The sequence below is a fragment of the Colletotrichum lupini genome, chromosome 3 (genome assembly GCF_023278565.1).
Source record: "Colletotrichum lupini chromosome 3, complete sequence".
NCBI lineage: Eukaryota > Fungi > Ascomycota > Sordariomycetes > Glomerellales > Glomerellaceae > Colletotrichum > Colletotrichum lupini.
Window position 1 is genome coordinate 5591706 of NC_064676.1, and position 16860 is coordinate 5608565.

At 53.9% G+C, this 16860-nt stretch overlaps 7 protein-coding genes and 1 non-coding gene across 8 annotated transcripts; 4 read left to right on the forward strand and 4 right to left on the reverse strand.

Annotated features, from left to right (window-relative positions):
- Positions 1–2079: 2079 nt before the first annotated feature.
- Positions 2080–2877, forward strand: CLUP02_06422 (Ras family protein; the record flags this gene model as incomplete). Its single annotated transcript, XM_049285421.1, has 1 exon — positions 2080–2877. The coding sequence occupies one exon, from the start codon at positions 2080–2082 to the stop codon at positions 2875–2877; it is 798 nt and encodes a 265-aa protein (XP_049142564.1).
- A 900-nt stretch (positions 2878–3777) lies between these two features.
- CLUP02_06423 (phosphoketolase) lies at positions 3778–6287 on the reverse strand (the record flags this gene model as incomplete). Its single annotated transcript, XM_049285422.1, has 2 exons — positions 3778–4715; positions 4772–6287. 2 exons carry the CDS (start codon positions 6285–6287, stop codon positions 3778–3780), a joined length of 2454 nt encoding a protein of 817 aa, XP_049142565.1.
- A 630-nt stretch (positions 6288–6917) lies between these two features.
- On the forward strand, positions 6918–8209 carry CLUP02_06424 (uncharacterized protein; the record flags this gene model as incomplete). The annotated part of the gene is made up of 6 exons (XM_049285423.1): positions 6918–7013; positions 7188–7469; positions 7563–7653; positions 7733–7756; positions 7819–8041; positions 8119–8209. The coding sequence occupies 6 exons, from the start codon at positions 6918–6920 to the stop codon at positions 8207–8209; spliced, it is 807 nt and encodes a 268-aa protein (XP_049142566.1).
- CLUP02_06425 (uncharacterized protein) lies at positions 8024–8777 on the reverse strand (the record flags this gene model as incomplete). Its single annotated transcript, XM_049285424.1, has 3 exons — positions 8024–8281; positions 8404–8461; positions 8551–8777. The coding sequence occupies 3 exons, from the start codon at positions 8775–8777 to the stop codon at positions 8024–8026; spliced, it is 543 nt and encodes a 180-aa protein (XP_049142567.1).
- Positions 8778–9573: 796 nt separating this feature from the next.
- Positions 9574–11430, forward strand: CLUP02_06426 (uncharacterized protein; the record flags this gene model as incomplete). The annotated part of the gene is made up of 8 exons (XM_049285425.1): positions 9574–9659; positions 9701–9985; positions 10065–10113; positions 10238–10386; positions 10440–10560; positions 10866–10913; positions 11052–11086; positions 11193–11430. The coding sequence occupies 8 exons, from the start codon at positions 9574–9576 to the stop codon at positions 11428–11430; spliced, it is 1011 nt and encodes a 336-aa protein (XP_049142568.1).
- Positions 11431–11614: 184 nt separating this feature from the next.
- Positions 11615–12221, forward strand: CLUP02_06427 (uncharacterized protein; the record flags this gene model as incomplete). Its single annotated transcript, XM_049285426.1, has 2 exons — positions 11615–11736; positions 11969–12221. 2 exons carry the CDS (start codon positions 11615–11617, stop codon positions 12219–12221), a joined length of 375 nt encoding a protein of 124 aa, XP_049142569.1.
- A 24-nt stretch (positions 12222–12245) lies between these two features.
- On the reverse strand, positions 12246–12326 carry CLUP02_tRNA097. The gene has a single exon. It is a non-coding gene; the product is annotated as a tRNA-Thr (tRNA).
- CLUP02_06428 (ubiquitin carboxyl-terminal hydrolase) lies at positions 12317–16849 on the reverse strand (the record flags this gene model as incomplete). Its single annotated transcript, XM_049285427.1, has 7 exons — positions 12317–12566; positions 12646–12710; positions 12769–12811; positions 12861–12982; positions 13034–14697; positions 14752–15142; positions 15197–16849. The coding sequence occupies 7 exons, from the start codon at positions 16847–16849 to the stop codon at positions 12317–12319; spliced, it is 4188 nt and encodes a 1395-aa protein (XP_049142570.1).
- Between the last annotated feature and the right edge of the window lie 11 nt (positions 16850–16860).

A 16860-nucleotide genomic window follows, 5' to 3' on the forward strand; every position in this document is an offset into this window, starting at 1 on the left:
TCATCCCTCAGTGACGACATCCCATCCTCGTCCGGCGCCCCGGCATCCAAAACCCAACGCTACCCGTGATCCGTCAGGTTTAGCTACGCACGGTTTGAGCAACACACACCAGTGACCAGCAACACCACTCATCGGAACTGTAGGCACGATAGAAACACCATCGCTGCAGGGAGCTCCCCTCCTGGAGCTTGCGCCCACCCCTCGTGCGATCCCACAATCACCGAGACAGAGCCGCGCAGTCGCATCCCGTCTTGCAGCCAAACAGCGCCCGGGATAGACTCTTTATTTGAATACCAGTACCTCACCGGGTCAGAGCTGGAGGTTCCCCATCAGAGCTCCCCCATCGAGCAGGCCTCATCCCTCTTGTTTCTTCCACCTCACCCTCGGACGGGGCGACGCTCGAGCACTCCAGTGACCACTCTTTTTCTCTTCCACGACCACCACAGACATCTCATACGAGCACGACAAGGAAAACAAATACATAATAGGAGGGCGGAACGAGGAAGAATAGAGTCAGGGGCCCGGTCCTTGGTCTGCTCGTTGCTTTTGCCCTTAATCCGCACCCATCTTTGAGCTTTGGGTTCCGATTGTACTCAATTCGTATTCTACCGACATCCTTGTGTACCTACCTTGGGTGGTTAACTTCCCAGTCTCGTAGGTTCTTGACTTTCAAGTTTCGGCCCCCAAAGACCGAGTGCATCCGTCAATCCTTCCCTTCCATCGATTCATTGCAACGCAACGCAATACAATACGACGCAACACAACTCAAGGTCCAAGGAAGAGCGTACCGTAGCACCGCCGCCAAGGATCGCTATCAAAAGCAAGCGCATCCCCTCGCTCATTCTGTCATCTCTCCAGCCATTCATCCATACCGAATACAGTCCACCCACCACCATCCCGCATTAACGCTGCGATATTCGGGCCATCCCAGAGACACACCACCCAACCATCGGCAGGCCTACCAACAGCCTCGTCACACTTTCGGATTTCACACCAATATCCCATCCCGCAGCTTACCATCAATTTTCACCTGTTGACTGCATCTGCGGCGGCGCCCAATTGACCAACGACGTCTTCTGCTCCCCGCATCGCTCAAGCTCCCACTCGCGACAAAAGAAACATCTTGTCTCACCTTTGAGGGCGAAGAATACGAACGGGTTCTATTTACGTCCAGTCAATCCATTCCCACCGATTCACTCCTCGCTCATTGCAACCTCAACGGTCTACACTCTCTGTCTCGCGCGCGCGCGCCACACGATACGGACTAACCCCAACGACACCTCCATCATCCCATCCACATCCCTCTTGGTGGGCACGTAGAAAAGGCGACGAACGACACCTGCTACCCGCACCAAAGCAACGAGATCAACCAAAATAACAACCACGAGGCGAAGAGAGGCGACGCAAACCACACAGACGCACACCTTTCTTAACTTCCGGTGTCTTCCACTCTCCTTCTCGTCTTCGCTTCCCCCACCTTGCCCAGAAAAAGCCCACGGTCCCAAACGAACGAACCCTGTTTGGGGGCCGCTCCCGTGAACGATTACGCCACAGCCTTTTGCCTCTTACTCGATCCTAACTAAAAGAAGAAAAACGGTCGAACCGCGCGCGCGGTCTGAGAGCCGAAACGAAGCTAAGAAGCACAAGAGCTGCTGCACTGCCGTCCGACTACCTTGCTCCCACGAGCCTACGAATACCTTACCTGCCCTACCGCCGCCACTAATAGAGAGTCGGACCTCTTCTTATCTCACCTCACCCACCACCACTTATTGTACTAGCGACTCTTTCCCACAAAACTTCTCGACTGAATCTCCCGAACCAGAGTTCCCTCCCGAAATATCACCACGAGATCGCACTCGACCTTTCTTCGAAAGCTCAATTCAACGCGTAACGCAGCAAACAGCGCATTTGCGACGCCAAGTCCACCGTCATCAAGCGTCCTCTACTCGCGACTTCCAACGGCGCACGCGACGTGTGACGACACAACCTCGGAGCTGTCCCCGCAATCCAAGGCGGCCGACACTGGACCACCACAACCACCACATCTCTGGTCTTTCGGAACGAAAATCAACTACCACAATGTCAATCTCACAACAAGCCCCGACGCCAATCTCGATTACCATTTGCGGCGACGGCGGCTGCGGAAAATCCTCTATAACTCTCCGTCTCGTGCGTTCGCAATGGACCTCCGAATACGACCCCACTATTGAGGACTCCTACTCCATCACCCGCAAGATCGATGGACAAAACTACCACCTTTCTCTTACGGATACGGCCGGGCAAGAGGAGTACCGCGGCATGTGGGCATCATCGAACCTCGGCGCGGATGCTTTCTTGCTCGTGTACGACATCACCTCCCGCGATTCCATCGACGCCCTCCAGTACTTTAACGACCTCATCGACATGGAGGCAGAGACTCGCCTCGATAATGCTGAGCGCGCAAAACGTGCCGGCCTCTCACCCTCCTCCTACCGCGATACCGTATCTGCCACGCCGGGCGCTAAAACCGTTCCTCCCGTTAAGATTGTCGCCGGCAACAAATGTGACCTTCAAGAGTCCCGCGCCGTTCCTGCGGCCATGGGCCTAGACTGGGCGCGTCGCCGGGGGTGCGGTTTCATGGAGACGAGTGCACGGCTCGAGGTCAATATCGAGGAGACGTTTGCGCTCATTGTTCGTCGCGTTGTTGAGGCTAGGCGCATGGCGGAGCTGGGCGTCAACGAAAACATGGAAATGGATCGGAGAGGAATGACCAAGCCGCTAAGTCCCCTTCCGGCAGGCAGCGAGCAGAATGAGAAACGCGGCCCCGGTGTTCGGGGTCCGAACATCGAAGGCAAGGTTGGCAAGGCATCGATATGGAGGAAGCTCCGGTGCTGGTGAGGCTTTGACTTGATGGGCCCCTAAGCCAAGATGGCTTTCGAATGTCGATGTTGCATCTAAAGCTGTTACGGCGGGGTTGCTACTCAAAAGTGAGGCCATCAAATGAGACCATGAGCGGCTTCGCCTGTCGACCTGTGGCTGAGATGGGGGGGCTGACGAGGAGGTCCAAGCCTATCTCTAGAGAGACCCAGGGACGAGTGTGACAACCAAAGTCATTGCAGGCCGTTGCGCAAGGAAAGGGTCTGCATCAAGCGCCATGGCGATGAAGCATGCCATCATCCACGGTAGCAGAGGCAGCTTTGACAGCCGGTACATTGTCGTTTTTGCACATTGGGATTTCAGAGAGATTGGGACTTACACGCAAGTGTAGCATTATCAAATGGGGGCGTTTGGGAGTCTCGAGCGCAAGTTCCTCACCGCCTGTTGTACGGGTCGTGAAGGGCGAGGGATTGTACCCAGGGGGGGGGTTGGGCAAAACACCACCGATATAGCCTAGGCTGTATCTCAACTTTTGCGTTTTCTTGTGTTTTTTGCTTTCGTTTAGATACCAATGATGCGTGTGAATTATCAAGCATATTCAAGGTGAAGCAGACTGGTCATGTTCTTTTCAGTGTGAGATCTTGTTAAGATGAATGTAAATCTAATGAAAAAAACTAGTCATATATTTTGTTTTTCATTCAACTTTAGAGCACATGTGCCACCGCCGCGACAAAAACCTCATTCTCAAACTCGCAAAAAACTGCCCTGATATCTTCTCCTCTTATCCCGAGTATACCACAACGCCGTAGCATCAAACAAACTCTTTCCGAAAAAACGTTACTGTCTGTGAAACCTGTCCAAACATTTCATCTAGTCGTTTCTTCCATCTAGAGCTTTGCTAATCCCCATCTATCAAAAGTCTTAGGTGGTGATCTTGGCGACCTTTTGCCACAGGCCGTTGTGAGACCAGGTCCAGTTCTTGAGGAAGGGCGGGTCCATGCCCGTCTCGAACGCCTCGATGCGGGCGGCGATCTGCTGGTTGCGCAGCGTCTCGCGGGCGGCGGCGCCGCGGTTGTGGAGCTGTGGCATGCGGTCGATGGCGTCCATGGCGAGGCTGAAGCGGTCCGTCTGGTTGCGGATGGCGAGCTCGAGGGGCGTGTCGATGTTGCCCTTTTCCTTGTAGCCGCGCACGTGGAGGTTCATGTTGCCCGGGCGCTTGTAGGTGAGGCGGTGGACGAGCCAGGGGTAGGAGTGGAAGTTGAAAATGACGGGCTTGTCGTCCGTGAAGAGGGAGACCCATTCGGCGTTTGTGAGGCCGTGGGGGTGGTCTTCGTGGGAGATGAGCTTGAAGAGGTCGACGCAGTTGACGCAGCGGATCTTGAGCTCGGGGAAGTGTTGCAGCAGGAGGTCGATGGCGGCGAGGGACTCGTGAGTGGAGATGTCGCCGCACGAGGCCATGACGAGGTCGGGCTCCTCGCCCTGGTCGGTGCTGAACTGGGGCCAGATGCCGATGCCCTTTGTGCAGTGCTCGACGGCCTTCTCCATGGTGAGGTACTGCAGGTGCTCCTGCTTGTCGGCGACGATGACGTTGACGTAGTTTGAGGAGGCGAGGCAGTGGTCCATTGTAGAGAGGAGGCAGTTACCGTCGGGCGGGAGGTAGATGCGGACGACCTCGGGGCTCTTATTGGCGACGACGTCGAGGAAGCCCGGGTCCTGGTGCGTGAAGCCGTTGTGGTCCTGGCGCCAGACGACGGCGGTGAGGAGGATGTTGAGGGAGGCGATCTTGTTGCGCCACTCGACTTCGAGGGCCTTTTCGATCCACTTGCAGTGCTGGTTGACCATGGAGTCGATGACGTGGACTGCACAATTTGTTAGCATCATGTTTGTTCAATACGTGAGAGAGAGGTGAACTTACTGAATGGCTCGTAGCTGTTGAGGAGACCGTGACGTCCGGTCAGGATGTAACCCTCGAGCCAACCCTCACAGGTGTGCTCGGAAAGCATCTCCATGACACGTCCCTCGGGGGCCAGGTTGCCGCCGTTGGCATCCTCTTCAAAGTACTCGCCCATCCAGACCTTCTTGCCGGCCTCGTAGACGGCACCAAGCTTGTTGGACTCGGTCTCGTCGGGTCCGAACAGACGGAAGCTCTGCATGTTCTGGGCCATGACATCCCGAAGATAGGTGGCCATGTTGTTCATGCTGGCAGCCATGGTGCCGCCAGACTTGTCAACCTTGATAGCGTACTCCTTGAAGTCGGGAAGCTTGAGAGGCTTCCTAAGAACGCCACCGTTAGCCACGGGGTTGGCACTCATGCGGCGATTACCGGTAGGGCAGAGGGACTTGAGCTCATCCGAGATACGGCCGTCCTTGAAGAGACGCTCGGGCTCGTAGCTGCGCATCCACTGCTCGAGGAGCTTCATGTGCTCGGGGTTGGTGGCGGCGTTGGGGATGGGGACTTGATGGGCTCTCCAGTAGCCCTCCAAGTAGTTGTCGTCAATCTTGCGGGGGCCAGTCCAGCCCTTGGGACTGCGAAGGACAATCAAGGGCCAGATGGGGCGGAAGGCCTTGCCGGAGTCGCGGGCCTGCTTCTGGAACTTGCGGATCTCGAGGACGCAGTGTTCCAGAGTGGCGGCCATGGCCTGGTGCATGGTATCGACATCGTCGCCCTCGACAAAGTACGGCTGCCAACCGTAGCCGAGGAAGAGGTTCTCCAGCTCCTTGTGGGAGATTCTGGCCAGGATCGTGGGGTTGTTGATCTTGTAACCGTTCAGGTGCAGGACAGGCAATACGGCGCCATCCACAATGGGGTTGAGGAACTTGGTGCTGTGCCATGCAGTTGCCAGCGGGCCAGTCTCGGCCTCACCATCGCCGACCATGGTCAGGGCAATGAGATCGGGGTGGTCGTAGACGGCACCGAACGCATGCGAGACGGAGTAGCCAAGCTCTCCACCCTCGTGGATGGAGCCCGGGGTCTCCGGGGTAGCGTGGGAACCGATGCCACCGGGGAAGGAGAAGGACTTGAAGAACTTCTGCATGCCTTCAACGTCTTCCGACTTCTCTGGGTAGACCTCGGAGTAGACACCCTCGAGGTACGACTGGGAGAGCACGGCGGGGGCTCCATGGCCCGGGCCGGAGATGAAGATGGAGTCGAGGTCGTACTTCTTGATAAGACGGTTGAAGTGCATCCAGGTAAAGATTTGACCCGGAGCTGATCCGAAGTGACCGAGTAACCTCAGCTTCATGTGCTCCTTCTTGAGGGGCTCCCTGAGGAGGGGGTTTTCTTTGAGGAAGATCATTCCCAAAGACAGGTACAAGCTGGCCTTGAAGAAGTCATTGTACTTTACAATGTCCTCCTTGGAGAGGGGCTCGCCCTTTACTGTTGACCGGGCTGGGCCATAGGGGCTGATGGACTCGACCTCCTTGTCGGCCATGTTGATGGTGACGGGAGGTAGGTACGTAAGTGCTGGTGATGTTTATCGTAGGTGTGTTCAGGCCAAGATGCCTTGAAAGGGGTGGTTTAGAAAAGGAAAGGCAAGAGCTGACTGAAGTCTGAGAGGGCTTGGTCTTTATACCTACTAGTCAGGCCGGAAGAGGTCAGAGGAGAGACAGAGAGAGAGCAAGATATGTTGCGGTCATTTCGCTCAAAGGTCGGGCGGCAGGCGGGTAGCTCTGCCCAGGCTGGAGTTTGATGCTCACGTCTATGGTGCTGATCCCCGGTTGGAGGCCGGCGGGCATCGACTGAGTAGCGTAAACGCAGGTCCGGGAGCTATCAGCCGATGTTGACGGCTACCAACCTGGGTTGGAGGCGAAGGTTGCGAACGTTGAGAGAACAAGGGCATACAAGCAGGGGTGGGGTATACGAAGATACGGAACGGAACCTTGTGGCATGTAACACGTTCCTTGATGGGGCTCCAGGTGAAGCATCTTTTTGGGACTTTTAGCCTGGGGAGTTGGAGAAGTGGTAACCCCAGGTGCGGGACTCTCATTCATTCCACAATGAAAGGCTCCAATGGGCTGGCAACGTGGGGGAAAGAGGAAAAGAGAAAGAGATGTCAGGTGTCATGGCATCCTGGCAACGTGGACTTCTGGCGTGGGTTGCCGTTAGTGGCATATGGCGAAGTTTCCTTCTGGGCGGTCCGGAAGCTGCCTATGACAGGGTGACGGGACGAAAACTAAGACGGCGGCTGCAGATGAGCTGAGGAACTGCGGGTTTTCCTTGCATGTTCTTTTGGCGACGAGAGGTTGATCGGTGGGTGGTGCTGGTGATTGTGCGTGGGGAGAAGAGGTGGTCTGATTTTCTGAACGCAACTCAACTGCGGCCATGGCACCAGGCGACATGTAGCCGACGTCACCTTACGCCCCACGTCGGTATCGGTTGTGATCCTGTCCGCGTCATAGTGCTTGGTTTGCCCTGTCAGTCCGTTTTCAGGAGATTGGGGAAGGATGTTCAGGATTCAATGGCTTTTTGGGTCAGGAACGCTTGCACCTTGGTGGTCGAGAGGTCTCAGTCAGCGGAGGAAGTACGGAGAAAAACTGCTGCTCAGATTTCAGAGTCGGGGCAGCAGCGGGCCGAGCAGAATCGCCGCTTCGGGACATGGTACGGTACCTTCAAGGTACGTATTCGGCACCGTCGGCAGCTGCCGTTTGCCGGCCCGGGCTACGTATCTACGGTGTCTATGGCGAGCCAAGGTGAAGACGGTGACTAGCAAGGTGAGGAAGGTGCTGATGCACACATCTTCATTCCAATTTGCAACGTAACGCCTGCAACTACATTGGCATTATCGGCAGCTCTGCCCAGTCCGTGCTGCCGGGCCAATCTCTGTTACACCAACACGATTCTGACCCAATCCAACCCATCCATGCCTGCATCAAAAAGCCTCAATCACCTTTTGGCTAGGTGGTCTCACTACCCGATCTTCGGGAATGAGATAGTCAACTCCCAGGACAACGGCTAATCGCCAGATACGATCCCCTTCTTGGCGTGGCGTCAACCGAAATGGCACACCCAAGATATCTCCCTACCATCACGGGACAGTGGCATCCTTCCATCGAGAAAACAGCAGAATCCGTTCTACCTCGCCTCCAGAGAAAGCCAACAGAGTCTCCATCCCGGGTTAGGCATGCTCTACGGCACCACCGTTTCGGACCGTTTACTCGTATCAACGCCCTATCGCAACCAGTGCCGGTGTCCCCGTGCAACCGGCTTAGAACGACCAGCCTTTTCTCTCGATTCGCTTGTCTGGTCGACCAGTCCACTGATAGCCCGATCATTAGCTGCACCAACGGCGTTGGTAATGACAATGCTGTCCCGGAGGAGCCAGACGAATATCGAAACAAGGACGTCGTCAGTTAGCCGGCAAGGGGTATGAATGACAGGCCCGGCAAGCCTAGCAGTGAACCCGGATGCCTTCTGCCCTTGGCCAATCTAGCTAGGCATGCAGCAAATATCCCGCCATTGCAGAGAGGTGCCTTGGTACTTGGCCTTCTTCTGCAGGCAACTGGGCAGGCTGGCATAAGGCACGAACTAGACGACGGAAAACAACTGACGGTGCGGAACCCGGCCGGCTCCTCGCCCAGATCCAGAAGCAGCTGATTCATGGCGAGTCTGGATCATGGCATATGCACGCAGATCATGGCACCGCTCATCCACGACTTGCCTTACGTGCCACAATAAGCCTGGCAACCCCGGTTCACTGGGGGCCTGACACACCCCGCCAAGTGTCAATCCTGCAGACATCACCCCACCACCTTCCACGGCGGGAGCTAGGACCCCAGCCCCGAGAAGACGAGGACAAAGTGGAGGGGAGCTGGAGCTTGAGCTTGGGCTCGGTGCTCGCCCTTGGTGCCACTTCCGCAGAAACAACGCGCTGTTTTGAATCGCCATTTATATTGTTTTTCTGGGAATTTCTCGCCCAGGTCATTTTTCTCTTCAGCATCAGCGTTTCTTCTGCCTACAACAAGTATCTTGCCCCCCAGAGACCACGCCATCCGCTGATTATCGATTGACATTCAGTGTCTTGCGTCTTGAGAGACTCAGAGCAATTGCAGCGGCAACCGGCAAGTCAGCTAGTGATGAGACCTCGCCGATGGAGGGGTAGCCTCTTGGCGAAACCCTGCCAGATGAGGGGAAAGCCCACAATGTGCGCTTGAAGGAATGTTCACGGAATGCCGTTGGGTTCCAAGTCATCCGGTGTTCCGCATTGGGTCAGGACTTATGCCAACCAACAACGCCGGCGATCTGCTTGAGACGACGATATGGGAACGCAACGACATACGCTTATCAATATGATAAAATGTTCCACCCTGCGGGTGATGAATAGGCTCGTCTTTCGGCGGGTACAGCCTTCCTCGCTATGCACCGTATTCACCTTGTTTTGTGTGACAGCACTAGGCAAAGCCAAGCGTCTATTGGACTAGACACGGGATTTAAATGTGACATTGCATCCATGGTCTCGAGGCTCTGCAAGTCGAACAATCCGGGGATCTGGCAGACGTTCAAAGACAAGACATCTGCGACAATTTTATCACCATAAAACGCTAACCTCCTTGACCCGGAGAGTGGATTCCCACCTGTCATCTGAATCGTCCCGACTTATTCTGAGTTAGGTATGAATTGTCTCATTGCCTCAACGTTTGCGCAACCTTGAGAGATTTCACGCATTTCTTCTTCACCGCAATCTCGGACTAGAAACAGGTTCCGGCTTTCCTTGGATCTCGATGAGCGGGACCCCTCGCGAGAAGTTGTTCAGCGAGGTGGATGGTGGGGTTTTCACATTCTCATGCCCTGATCTGATAATTTATGGGTACGGGGAGTCTGACAGCTGCGCTCCACGCTGTGCCGCAGGTACTTCGTATGCGGGTCACCAAGCCAGGTCCTCCGAGCCGACCGGGGGCTGCTGTCCTGCGGCTGCGGCGGGGTTGGTGGGGGATCAGCCGCCGACACGCGGGAACTAACCGTTTACCAGCAGCACTCAGGGGCACTAGGCACTTGCAAAGAGCTTTGGTTCAGCTGCCTAGGAGTTTGCGCCGATTTGCCTTTGCTCTGGGCGCAGAGTCACTGCTATCGTGCCTACTCGCAAGTCAGGATGTCCACATCTAAGTATGATGAGTTGCTCCTTTCTCGACATGGGTACGCATTATTTATAGGAGATACTGACCGCAGTGAAGGCAAACTATCATACGGATGACCATTTTTTAGCTATGATTAGCCATAGAAGTTGGGGTTTATACAACGTGGCCTTGATCCTCGTCACTTACGTCCCATCTCAATGACCATTGACTTACGATGACATCCAATCCCGGACCCCATCCTGGTCTGATATCAAACTGACAGCACAAAGATAATGTCCCCATGCGAGATTGCGACCCTTAAAACAAAAAGTCGTTGTTCCATAATGCGAGACTCCTAATTGTAGACTTCATTCACTCCCGGTGGACGACGAGTTGCAAGTCCATCCCCCGCACCGACGGACTGAACTCTCTCGATGACCACTTTACTCCCTTTGCCATATGCCCCATTTACCCGAAAGGGTTGCGAGACCGCGTAAACTCATTTAATTGACTTATCTCACGAACCGTCCGAGCGGAACGCCCGTGACCACCTTCATAGTAGAGAACAGCCAAGTGAAGGGGAGAGTCGACACACTTGGACATCACGGTGGCCTGACGTCACGCCGTCCCCCCCGCGTTCTATGGTCCCCAATAGTTTGGTTCAGACAGAAAAGAAAAGGTCAAGAGAGGGGAAGTATAGAAGTTATTTGCGTATATACTCTGCTCCGTCCGCTCTCAAATTGCGACCAATGGTGAAAACTTTCTTCCACCCTCTTCCTTGACTGACTATCATAAACCGCCTCGTGAGTGATTCTCTTACGTCGAACATTATCATCCCATCCATAAGGAGAGTCGAATGAGCATTTCGATTGATTATACGATTGTACGCAGAAGAAAAGAAACCTTTCCACACCCTTGTAATGGCATCCTACCCAAGTCACAAACCTCAAACCTCACAGCCTCCTGCGCCTATCCCCATCAAGGACGGCGACGAAGACCAGGGCGATGTGATGAGAGACTACTAAGATGGAAGAGGGCAACTTTGGGGGAGCGACAGGAAACTGGCTTTGATGGAAGTTGAATGGGTTCGGGCCGACACACACACAAAGCTTGGAAGAGGCAAGGAACACTGAGACTGTGATAAGATTACACACGAGCTGAGACGTGAGGGCAAAGGAAGGTAGGCTAATGTTGGAACTACTGAGACTGCAAGCTTGTACGATGTTATGCAATTCGAACTACTTTCTGATTGAACCTTTGCTTTCTAAGACCCCCATCACGCGAAGAAATCACTTAGGTATGCCGGCAGTCCGCTTCACCTACTGCAGACTCCCAGCAAACCTGTTCTCATCTTCCCTCATTGATTCTGGGCCCCTGCATATCTATTCCCCCATTCCAGCTACCCCGGTCTTCAAGCCGGTGCCGCCATTCCAAGGTTCCAGGCCTCATCAGACCACGCCTCTTCCCCTCCCCCTAGCTCTCCCCACGGGGTACGAACGCCTACGGCTGCGCATCTTGACGTGATGATTGCATCTAGCGGGCATGACTAGCCTCCTTTCCTGCTCGCAATACCTACCCCGCCCTATGGTCTGTCCCCTTTGGACGATCCTTCCTAGCTCACCTGGATCTCGCAGGGCAGTGTCTTGATTATCACGCCAACAAGCCACATATGATATCTAAGATATCTTGCAGGGAGAAAGATTGAAACATGTTTCTTGATCTAGCAGAAAGCTTCATAGTAATTGATAGATCCTGCGTAGTGTCTCATCTTACCCCTGGTTCCCTGGATCTCGCAGTAAGCGGGACCGGTGTCAATGTTGAAGACATCAGGTGATGACTCCCCTGCATATACATCGGCTTTCTTTTTGAGGCTTACACCAATCCCAGTGTAATAGACGTCCCTTCGATGAGAAGGATAGGCTCTGAGAAAGCAGTTTCTTCTGGCTCCATAGCCCAAAAATTGGAATAGCTCGAGGCTTTTTCCGAGAGACCCACGCACAAAGATACAATGAAGAGAACATGCCACAGGAGATTTCGTTGAATTGCTACGCATCTGAGCAAGACCTGAGTCTCCTACACCTCACCTTCAGATTCTGAGCAATAGACGACGTCATCAACTACATTTGAACCACACCCGCCCCCAAGAACACGGCCTTCACAGCCGCGAGAACTATTCACACTATCCCAAGCTACTATTCCTACTCGTGATCCATCCAACATATCCACCAAACTCCTCCACGTTCCCGTCTCACAACCAACTCCTCAAGGGCCTCTCCTTCGAGAAACCTGCTCAAATCTGCTGTACGAGGCCATAAAGAGCCAGCACAGGCAAAATGGAATGCCCCCTCACGGGATTGAATCGTGGACCTTCGCATATCACAGCTTACGCGTGCGACGCTCTACCATTGAGCTAAAGGGGCGGGGCGGAGCCGACATCGTCGTCCTGGTTGGGTCGGCGAGCGAGACATCTCCACAGCGATGCCGGCAGACTGTGTGGAGGTATCACTGGTGACTGTGAAGAGGGACATTCAGCGAGTACAACGAGGAGAAGAAGCAAGACAGGAATGCGAACAGGGAGAAATGTAACGTCTAAATCGTTTCTATCATTAAGCAAGAGGGTATTGGCGGTGGTCTCCCAGTCAGAAATGATGATGCCTTCACTAAAGCCATGCCCGCTCGTGCCTTTATAACTCGAACCCCAATGAGCTATCTACGAGGGCCCAAGCGCGTATTCTACACCTTTCATTTGACAAAGTCCAAAGCCAATCTCTCAGTAAGTTGATGCGAATCACCGTGTCGCCATTCTATCGTTATTTCGTGGTTCAGTCAAGCTGGAAACGTAGCTTGGATGGGCGTGTTGACAGCGGACGTGATGCCCTCTGAAAGTTCGGCGGAGTCCTCTTCACTAGAGACAATTAGTGAAAGCCTGATGATGGTTTGAGCCAAGCCCTGACTTACTTGCACTTCGTCTCCTTAATGCGCGACCCCTTTCCTCCTTTGGATTTTCATCTCCTGCGTCTGTTTCTTTGGTGTAACTTCCGAATAAGTTGAGAATGACATTCTTCGGCAGGGCGTTCTACTCCTTTAGTGACAGAATGCCTGAGCCCTGCGGCCATTTGTTCTCTACGTCAATGAGTTCGATGTCCCCATCAGCATCCCGATCCCCGTCCTTGACAGCAGAGTTAGGGTTTTCTTGCTGGCGTTTGGGGACTTTGACCAAGTCGCCTTCTTTGCCATCTTCCACGTAACAGAGGTAGTAAGGATCGCCGTTGCTGTTGAGAGTCTTCATGACCTCCTTCGTGTCGGCGTTTTCTGTGACGACCCTGTCATTGTATTTGCGCCACACTCCAGCCTCAAAATCGTGAATCCAGACCCAATAATGACCAGCTCTGAGCTGACCACTGTGGCAGATCACTGCATGCAAACGATAAGCATGCTTCTTGTGTTGTGCGAATAGCTGATCAAGCTCCGCTTTGTGGGACTTCAGTTCATCCTCGCGCATGTTGCTGATCTGCTGGCGTCCTTCCACCGTGAAGCCTGTAGGCTCAGGCGGTTCCACTTTTTCAAATGTCTCATCCGACTGTGGAGGGTAGATAGGGAATGTCAGCTCTTGCCCCGCAAAGCTAAGGGACGACGTAGGCATGTCGTTGAGAAGCGACGATGTCTCCTCAGCATCAGTCTTGTCAACGTGTACAAAGTCACTGATGAAACTGTCGATGAGTTGAGTATCCTCGACCGCAGTCTTGGGCATGTTGTTCAGCTGGTCTAGGCGCTGTTGAAGAGCCCAGCCTTTCTGCCGCAACTTGAAGAACTGAGGGTCGTCCGGGGTGTCCATATACCGGTCGAGATACAATGTTTCGAATACCTCAACCGGGTTCATGTTCTTGTGGCCATCGCCTTTCGTTCTCTGGATAAGGACATGTAAGATCGGAGGGAGCTTCTTGATCGACGTGTATCGCATGATATCTGCTTCTCCGGCAGCGACGCGTTGGAGATCAAAATTGCGACTAAGGCCGTCATGAATGTTCGTCGGCCCACCTTCAGCAGGATATGCCGTGATGGCACGCTCCAGAGTTGAGTCTGATTTGTACTTGTCCTGATTGGGGAACTTCGTGTGGTTGGTCAACTCAACATAGAACGTGTCCATGATCGGCTCCCACTGGACCTCATCGGTGGTATCTACCCTTGTAGGCTTAATGGCAGCCTGCAGACGGTTGATGATGCTGCCCATGACCTCTTCAACGTCTTGTTGATCGGTACCTGAGTCTCGGGTCTGTGTTTCCAAGGCCTTGAGTACTCGTTGTTCCACGTTGAGAACGGCTGTATCGAACCCCGTCATTTTGACATCGTTATCGTTCGTGGATCGGGCCGAGGACACCTCGACTGGTTGAGAAACGATTCTGATGTCGGTTTTATCCTCGGGCACGTAATCCTTCTTCTCGTGGTCAACATCGGAAAGGTTGACCAGAGTCTGCGAGCTGACGCTGCTAGCAGACTCAGAGATCGGGTCCACAGTGACGTTAACCATGTCAACGTCCTCGACGTGTTCTGCCGTATGTGTAGGAGGCCCAGGAGCAGGCCTGGCAGGGAGTGGCGGAGGGGCGGGAAACTGGGTGCCCATGACTTCCAGAGTCTTCGGCTCCTCCGCAGTCTTGCTCGGTTGCTTAGCAGGATCTTCAGTCAAGTTCGAGGTCGGCAACAGCACGGCATTGGCCAGACGTTGGGATGGTCGGATCGCACTAGCCTGAGAGCCACTTAGATTGTCCAAGAGTTTGCTCAACTCATCGACGACTATGGGGTGTTAGCAATGGCTCCCTGTGCCTATCATGCTAGAAAAGTACTTACAAGCGCGGGCAACAACCGCCTCGGCACGATCGATTTTGAGCTTGTTGCCGCCGACAAGCCGGCGTTGGATATGCGAATCATCCAGGCCTAGCTCATAGTCTGGGTAATGGGCAAGCAAGTCTTTGATGGGAATGACAGTGTTGAGATACTGAAGAATGCTGTTCAAGTAGCAAGTATTGCCGATGTTCTCGAGACCGACAGGTAAGTTGGCTGAGCTGGAAGGTCTGGCGTCCATCTCCACAGCTTGTGCGGACTGATCCGGAGCTTGAGCCAATAGAGATAAAGTTCTTGCCGCTTCGCGGATTTCGTCGCTATTCCTATCCTCGGCGATAGCTTCCATCGCCTTGATCGCGACTTCCTCTGTAGCTTTGCTTTTCGGATCCTTGTTCAGCTAGAGGGATTGTTAGCGGGGTCAGATGGTCGCAGTTCCGGCTAAATAACTCACCTTGACACTGGACATCATCACAATGGTGCTGTCAGGCCATTGAGGATCTACCTCAAGAATGCGATAGGCTGAGGCGACGTCCATTGGGCCGTTTGCGTGGGTAAGAATGCGATCGCTGTTCCTGTGGCGCCCAATGATCTGTAGCATTTCTCGGGCAGAGTCAGCTTGAGAGGGTGAGTGTTCGATCTTGGTATTGAAGGCAGAAACTACATTATCGTCGCTGGCGGTGTATTTAAGGCTAAAAAATTGGTACGCCTGTGTTTGCAACTCGTCGCCTGCGCCAATGCTATCCGGAGCGGGCATCCCGTCCATGATGGTGAGCTCTTGGATCGCTCGGGTTTGGAAATCGTCGTCGTTTGTAAGGAGAGCGATATCCTTGAGGGCCTCGACAAACGTAGGACGTCGCTTCTCACAAAGGGCCGACTGCCGGGTGTAAGCAAAAAAGATGAGTGCCTTGTCGAAGTCCGGAAGCACTCCAAGAATCCGATGCGCTTCCGTTGCTGTTTGTGCAATCTTGTTCTGGGGGTAGTCAAGACATTGTAGCTCTTTGAAGAGCCTGTTGCCGACATAGGGCCGATTCTCGCCAGTCTTTCCGCCTCTTATTATGACACTCTCCGTCTCGGCCTGCATATCCTCAACAAATGCCCGCAATGCGCTGAGCTCCGTTGGTATGCCGGGGGTGCCAGGTTCGAGAGTGGGCGGGATGAAGTAAGGCTCAAGAACCCCGTCCTTGTCCAGGTTTTCCTCTGTGAACATGATGGCTCTGAAAATGACATAGCATTCTTCGCCAAATACGACCTGGAAGCGCTTATTACGCTGAGATATGTTGCGTGGATTGGGCCTATCCAGCAAGTCTCTGAGATAGGTGTTTAGGGTGACTGGAGCGCTTGTGCACCAATCGTCTCTTGCGTCCGCGAATCGTTCCGGCGACTGCTTCCTGGCTTTTGCCAGATTGTCTAGAATGCGCTGTTCATTGAGAAGGAGGTGTAGCCATTCGCGCTTGAGCCGAGGCCGTGATATTTCGACTGTAACTTGCAGTGTGCAGCGAGGAGCGGAGCAGGCGAAGTGCTCAACAGCGAGTATAGTCTCGCGAATGAGAGGATGATAGTTTGACGTCGACTTGGTCGGTCGAACTGGCTGCTTGATGTTGACGAGATGATGGAGGTAGAAATCTGTGTCTTTTGGAGGGAAGTGGAGAGCATTAGGGCGACACAGACAGACAAGCTGATCTGGGTCCCAACAGGTCCTGATCAAGAAGTGGAAGTCGCAGATCGCGCAGACAGAAGACAGCAAGCCAGGGTTGCGAGTATCTGATGTGCTCTGGTTGCCCACCAGGACGAGTCGATGCGGTACTCCTGGTTTGCTGCAGCGCGCCTGTTGGTCCCATTCGATTCTTGCGAAGGATCCGGAATCAAGGTCAGAGTTGAGCAAGTCTTGGATCCATCTTGGGGCAAGGCGTCCTAGAGAAATGTAAGCATTCAATATCAACGGTCGATGGACAAATTCGGGTGAGCCATAGTGTCGCGAAGACCAGACACGCAATCCGTGCTCATTTGGAATATCCAACGTACCAGTCTTTCCAACCATATTCTCTTTGACCGGCGCAGGGCTGCCTTCCCAGTGCTGGGTAGTCGGTGAATCGCTTGGTGACATGATGGAGTAAT